The sequence below is a fragment of the Montipora foliosa genome, unplaced genomic scaffold (genome assembly GCF_036669935.1).
Source record: "Montipora foliosa isolate CH-2021 unplaced genomic scaffold, ASM3666993v2 scaffold_433, whole genome shotgun sequence".
Taxonomy (NCBI): Eukaryota; Metazoa; Cnidaria; class Anthozoa; order Scleractinia; family Acroporidae; genus Montipora; species Montipora foliosa.
The window spans coordinates 5,001-12,500 of record NW_027179738.1 but is presented as its reverse complement, the minus strand read 5'-3'; the positions used below and the strand labels follow the sequence as shown (position 1 = coordinate 12,500).

At 36.8% G+C, this 7,500-nt stretch overlaps 1 protein-coding gene across 1 annotated transcript in view; it reads left to right on the top strand.

The window, feature by feature from the left end:
- The window catches only part of LOC137988891 (stimulated by retinoic acid gene 6 protein-like), a gene marked incomplete at its 3' end in the record, with an annotated part of 60,622 nt that extends 53,130 nt beyond the window's left edge, over window positions 1-7,492 (top strand). Inside the window, exons 11-12 of the mRNA XM_068834836.1 lie at window positions 6,195-6,285; window positions 7,417-7,492. Of these exons, the coding sequence (XP_068690937.1) occupies window positions 6,195-6,285; window positions 7,417-7,492 (167 nt within the window). The remainder of the gene's footprint in view (window positions 1-6,194; window positions 6,286-7,416) is intronic.
- Window positions 7,493-7,500: the final 8 nt, after the last annotated feature.

Sequence of the window (7,500 nt, the reverse complement as noted above, 5' to 3'; positions counted from 1 at the left end):
TTACCAGTTGAGCTATCAAGCCATCTGGGAGCTGGTCACTATGTGAATTCATATTGAGCCCGTAGAGGATATAGATATGACGAAAGTAATATATGAAAGCCATATATATATTTGACCTATGGGGAGAATCAGGTTAAGATGCTGATCATCGCAGTTTTTAGTAAACATTGTCAAGTTAACTACGATGATGAATGAACATTGTGGAAACCCTCTCAATATGAGAACTAATCTTCAGTTACAGTGTCTTGCAATTAGTTACGCTTGCAGGCGTTACCATCGAAGTAAACAATTTAATAATATACATGAAAAAAAATTACTCAATTCTGATTGGCTGAGAGCAGTACAGTTCAATTGTTACAAAGTGCAAAAATGGGAATACACCAGTGCAAAAAGTGGAATACCAGTACAAATTACACATCAAAATTCTGGATCATGATTGGCTGACAAACAGTAGTGTTTGCTCAGAACCAATCAAATCTTTTGTTTTCAAATCAAGCGCACACCCTCGATGGCGCAATTTATGGCGCAATTTTTCCCTGATTGCGTGATACACGTGCGTTTATTCTGCTTAACCACCTCGAATTTTTTCATGTGTATTAGTAATAGGTAACATTAATTTAGTGTGGACAGTTGATGAATTCAGTTCCACAATAAGCAACCGTAGCCGGCCACAAAACCGCGTAAAAAAACAAGACAAACGATAATAATAACAATAATAATTTAATCACTTATATTGCGCGCATTTCATTAATATGATCATGCGCGCATTACAATATATAAAAATATCTATATATATACATATATGAAACAAAATAAAAATAATGATAAACAATTAAAATCTTATTATTAAGCTTCAATAAAAAGATGAGTCTTTAATTTCTGCTTAAATGAATTGAAGTCCTCTAAATCCCGAAGTTCAGGTGGAAGTTTATTCCATAGTGTTGGTGCAGCTACTGAGAACGACCTATCACCTAAAGTTCGCTTCGTCTTCAGGGATGGAAACGCAAGCAAGATGTTTGCAGATGATGAACGTAAATTATAAGAAATATTAGGTTTTACTAAGATAAAGTCAGAAATATAAGAAGGAGCTATACCGTGAATTGCCTTAAATACAAATTAAAGAACCTTAAAGCGTATTCTTAAGTTAACTGAAAGCCAATGAAGTTTATACCTTAACGATTGTTATAACTCAATGGCTGTTGATTTTGCCGACTAAACTGTCCCAAACGCTGCTTACAAGGTCATTCGTTGCAGAAAAGTGTACTGCAATCCAATATAAATTTATACGGCGTCGAGAGTTCGGTTATAATATGCCTGACGAAATAGACAATGATGACAAGAAAACTCGCCAATGTTATCTGCTGTAAGCAGTATCTCTGTCAACTCGGAATTGGAAACATTTTCAGGCCTTCTTCGTCTCTTAGTGAGTTTTACAAAAATATGTAACGGCTGGGGTGTTAACTAGTTTGGCCACCCTGCCGTTTTAATAATGAGTGGGCCAAGGTGCTCATTATTCATGCTCTTTAGGCTACTCTAGTGCAAATTGGTCGCTAGGAATGTTAACTGTTTTTTTCTTCACTCGTTAATTATGGTCAGCCGTATGGTTTTGCCTACGGGCATCCTGTGGCCCATGTGATCCTTGGTTCAAATTGTATACTTTCCACTATCTATGGCAAAGGTTTCCTTAGGTTTAGGATGACAATATAATATTTTGGTCACAGACAAGTTTCATTTTCGCTCATTTGTCGATAGTATCTTCTTTCAATTTGCATGGCTAGTTTACCAGTTTCTTTCAGCATGCTTTTCGTCAGTACAATCTTATATCATTGAGGTTTGTTTTGTTCCTATGCGTTTCTACGGTTGACTGGCCTTGTCCAAATTCATTGTAATTAAGCGAGCCTCGAAGGATTTTGAATATTCCAATGTTCATCGCTGTTTCTCAGCAATGGATACTCGCTGGACCTTGAAAGTTGGTCAAAGAGAAGTAAATTTATTCGTGTGGCAATCGTCGGAGTTTGAGCGTGACGAAATGTCGGGGAAATGTGATCTTATCGGCGAGATGTGGGTAAGCTAGGAATTACTTCCAGCCTTTCCTTTATTTATATGCGAGTGACAAACCGGCTCTAAGGTGCGGGATTGCAAAAAACCACCTTGCATCTCATTTGCACCTCATTGTATAATGCCTCGTTCTTTTGAAAACTGAATTAATTTTCCGCAATCTCGCACCTCAAACCGGGAAGCGGCGAAATCGCTTAAATTGCGTCAAATCAGGCAAATAACTATACAGAAAGCGAGAAAGTGACCACGAGAATAAAGTACGACTTTTATCGAGAACTTTTAAGTGTAAATATCTTTTTGAGTTTGTTATCGGGGTTCCCATACAATTCCTTATAATTTTTACCTTCCGAGGCTGGGCTGCCTGTGTTAACATATACTTTGCAGCACATGCGGTATGGCAAATATTTGCGGCGACATTGTGTGTACCGTCTGCCATGCTTACCCCGCTGCGCTCATGGTTTTCTGTGTTATGTGTTAGTATTGGTGTCTGGTCTTGTGTCTATGTTCTGAGTTTTATTCACAACCAGTTTTTAGCTTTTAGATACTAACATTTTTACCAGTGTCTTTTAGTTCTTGTTTGTGCTTGCTTATGATACTACACAAGAGTCCTGCGCCGCTGCTGTCTCCTTGCCACACCAGACCATGTCTGCCGTCAATTGAATTTGTTCCGAATGCCATCCCTTTATCACAACAATTCTTTTCAGGCCTTTTTATGCCATTCGAGCGGCGCAACACATGGATCCTGTGTGATATTTTCCTTCATTTTCTCTCATTTGTCAATACTGAGTATTTTCTTTCAATTTACATTGCTTGTTTACCAATTTCGTTTATTGCGCTTTTCGTCAGTACAATTTTTATGATATCATTGATATTTATTTTCTTCGTATGTGTTTCTGCATTATTACTATAATAATTATTAAAAGACTCGGAGTTTTTGTTTTTGCTTTTTGGTAACTAAATACTGGAGTTTCCGTGGGTCCTCTGAAGCCACATAACCAACAACAACAAAGTCACAACTTTCTCTCTATTTTACGTGTAACTTAACATGAAACGGCAAGCCGACGTTTGCCTTTTCACGTAAACGTGATGCTAAATCTCTCTAATATTTTAGATATTATATTATAGATATTATATTATAAATTATATATAATAATTAATATATTAATATTAATATTAATATTAATATAATATTAATATAATATTAATATAGTAATTAATTTTTCTCTTTATTTTTGGGCGGGAATGGAACAAATGTAATATATATAAAACTTTTTCTCGTCCCACATTGATGACAAGAACAATTTCATCACCGTGCTTTTCTACTATACTTTAAACTTGCAACTTTGTACAATTTTATAGCCTTCTATCTGCAGTTCCGCAACGCTGGAAAACCATTTTGAAGCAAGAAATCACTGCAAAGATCACGGGTGATGAAATGCTCATCATCAAAGCAATTTTAAGTTACAGTTGATTACCAATAAATCTCTTAACGGTCTCGCCCCGGTATATATTAATGAGCTGTTACATCGTTACACTCCCCGTTGCTCTCTTCATTCTCGTGATTCCAATCTCCTACTTTTTCCCAAGACTTCTACAGTTACATACGGTGATAGGTCTTTTGCGGCAATTGCTCCGAAGAAATGGAATCAGCTACCGCCCGTTATCAGACTGAGCAACTCTGCAGATAGGTTTGAAAGGGCTTTGAAAACGTATCTGTTTCTTGAGAGCTGTTTCTTCTAGTTTTAAAAAGCATTGACACATTTTATGTAGGATGCGTTTTTAAGAACTATTATTATTATTATTATTATTATTATTATTATTATTATTATTATTATTATTATTCTTGAAAAGCCCCCCTGTGAAGTAATTTATGATGAATTCAGCAGATGTCTCCAGTTTGTCTTCCCCATCCTACGGCCGAGAAAAGACTTCTAGAATGCGGCTTTAACGCATAAGAGTTGCAAACGATATACATGTATTCGCTTCCTTTTTGAGTTACCAAAGAAGTCAAATTCTGTCTTCTAGTATAAGTTTGCTCATAGCGGTGCTCAGGCGCGCCATGGGAAAGATTTTTTTTGGAAATCACGTGCGTCCGTCCGTCCGCCCGTAAAGACTGTCGGGGTAGAGGTGGGGAGGCTGGACAGTCTCTCGGGACGGGATGTTTGTGCAATTTTGCTAGGCGAGAAATCTCGTGGCAGCGTTGGATTTGGCAACCCGCGTTTTCTGGCGGGAAATCATATTAGTGACAAGCAAACGTATAAGGAACGAGTAGCAGGAACAAGCACGAGAGAAGCGGCGACGAAGTTTGAGAAATTTAAGGGAAGAAATCCTCGAGAGAAGCCGAGGAAAGAGAAGAAGAGAAAATGTCAATTAAAATCAACGTAAGGCTGACAGGAATAGAGCGAGAGACAAAACACCTATTTACAGCGGTTAGCTTTCAGGTAAGCTTAATGTTTTCCTTGTTTAATGATAAGCTTATATGCCTCGCTGCCTCACACATTTTGTAAAACTAGCTAAAAAAGGAAGAAGGCCAGGAAACGTTTGCAAATCCGTGTTGACAGAGATTCTGACATTTTTTTATTTCAACAATCACATTTATAGGCCTTTTGTGTGAAATGGGTGTCCTGTTGTGAGCTACTTTGTTTGACTGTGAAATTGTAGTCGAGTTAGCGAATTTACTACACTTTAGGTTGACTTTTTCAGATTTAGTAAAGATTTTTGCTGTTGTTATGAACTGAAGAGAGAGGAAGTAAAGATTGTCAGGCGAACGAAAAATGTTGTGAAAGAAGAGATTACTGTGCATGTAATTTCAGTTGTTTCAGTTGTTGATTAAAATTGTTACTTACTGTTTGCAAAGCTTGTTTATTTACTGCTGTCAGCTCGAGGTGTTTGATCTGTTTGATCACTGTAATGAAGATTAATTTTGTACTGTATGCAGTAGCATAAACACTATGTTGCTTTCTGGGGTTACAAACGGGAGCTCCGCTTTTAGACTTGGCTAAATCTATATATTAATATATACAAATAAGGCTTTGTACAAAATGAAAAAGAAAGAACATCCTTAATGCCCCTTTTGTGATACCAAAGAATAAACAATATCCCATTAATTCATATCGTGTTCAGCAGCTAGAGTCTTTCTGTACTAAATTTTCGGAATGGTATAGTACGACCTGCAAAGAAGACATGCGTCTGACTCAGTGAAAGAGAAATGTATTGAAAAACGCATACATTGGCCTTCTATTACCCTCAACTAACTCCCCCTCAATTTATGTTAACGCCGAGATAACAACAACAGAAGCCAATTCATAGATTTGTTGACGCTTGTAAATGAGAAAATTTATTATATAGAAATATATTGGAACAACTTGAAGTATTTAACATTTATTAAAAAATGAACAAATTTCATTTTTGTACTGAGTTTTTCTCCTATCTTGTTAGCTAAGTTATTTGTATTTGTGTACTATTTCGTCCTTTAGTCGTTATTATTGAAGCCTTTTTTTATATGTTACTTGTAGTTGTACAAATTGTTTAAAGTAACTAGAGTAAATGAATAAAAAAAGAGTGAGTTTTAACATCAAACAGGTTGTAACCCTGTTTAAGGCGACCCAAATTATTTCAACCCGGTTGAATTGATTTTAATTAGACCCTTAGGCCCGTTTCAAACGTCGAACTTTACATGTGCCAAATCTAATGCAAATGAGAAAAATCTATTGTTTTCGCTCACTTGCATTAGATTCGGCACATGTAAAGTTCGACGTTTGAAATGGGCCTTACACACTTAACTGAGCCAATTTTTCTTTCCAAATAAGACTACCATTTGACAGCACTGTGGAAGTCTACGTCTTCACTTGAAAATGGAGCGAACTGAGTATGGTAACAAGTTGTGAATGCTCCTTTGTTTTGTCATTAGGCCTAAGCTGGGTGTGTTTTGTCTCCAGAATCCGCGATACAGCGTTGAGCTGCGGGCCTCCCTACTTCGTTCTTTAGAATTCTTCTTTCATATACATGACCTGGGTAATGTGAAGTACGGCGCTTGAATGAAAACGCCCAGCGAAATGCGGTGGCAACTTGGTTTAGATCAGCGATGTCACTTGAACCCGTGGTTTGACTCTCTCTTTTACTCATTTCTTTCACAGCTTTCAATTGAGCTTCAAATCCTCTGTGATAGACTAAGGAGATCTTTGTGCCAAATTGGCAATTGCAATGATTTTGGCCGTGCACTTTATGGTAAGAAAAAGCCTTTGCCACTGTTTTGATTGATTGTATTTATTTTTTAATAGCAAATGTGAAAAATAGTCCAATCACGAGTAAATATTTCTTATTAGATGATTTGGTGTGTAGTATCACTGAGTATTTTTACGAGTTGTGCTGTATTTCAAAACACAAACAACCAGTAAAAAATAAGTTTGTTTAAAAAAAAAAACGTAAAAAAAAAAAAAATTCAGCAGCACTACACACCAATTCATCTCACTAGCTATTTATTATCCAACTTTTTCGCACAACACTTTTATCAAGTGAATTATTGTAAACAACCGAGAGAGTGTGACAGATTTGTGTGACAAGGGCGGGTAAACTAGTCAACTGGTTCTCTTTGTGTACATAACTAACTGTACAATATCGTGGAGTAGTTGTACTCGTTTCGTGCGTTTTCTGTACAGTAACTAATGCAGTGAGATAACAATAGGAAATAGTGATGTTTCAAATGTTCTCAAAATTGGACAAGCCTTCTAGTATGTCCAGTTGGAGATCCTCCAGAGCATCATGAGCATCTGCTAATTTCTTATCCTTAGAGAAGGTCGAGCGATTATTTGTGTATGATACACTCAACAAAATAATGGGCTCTATCGATTCAAGTCTAGGGAAAAACTTATGTCAATCTTAACAATTTGTATTAATGTTTCGGAAGCCTTGTTTGTACAGGCATTTTTGTTTTGGTATCAGTTTTTGGTAGGTCATTTTCATAATTATATTAAAATGGAAAACTTCTGTCGGTCTATTTTCTCACGAGTATTCCAGCCCTTGTCGTACCAGCGTAGTTGCCATAGCAACTTTAATTAATTGGAACTCTGTGGAATACAATTGGGGATTAATTGCACTGCTCTCACCCAATCAGAATAGGGTAACTTTTCGAGCGTGTTATGAAGAGCCATAAAACAAAGTGATCGGCTAACATCGAGAAAGAATGACTGCTGAAGACAAACTGTTACAACTGTTTGTTCATATAACAGACCATTTTTGAATTGCACCCATACACAGTGAAGTTATTAAAACTCAACGGAGGAATCCAGAATGAAAAGAAAGAGAGGTGAATGAGATAAGGCTTTGTGCTTTAATAATTGCATCGTCCTTTAATTTCAGATAGTCTCCTGGCAGGATCTGTCCTGTCCGCAGTGATCTCAGTTCTGTCGCTATTGCATTTTATGAAGTGCCATCGGTAAGTCA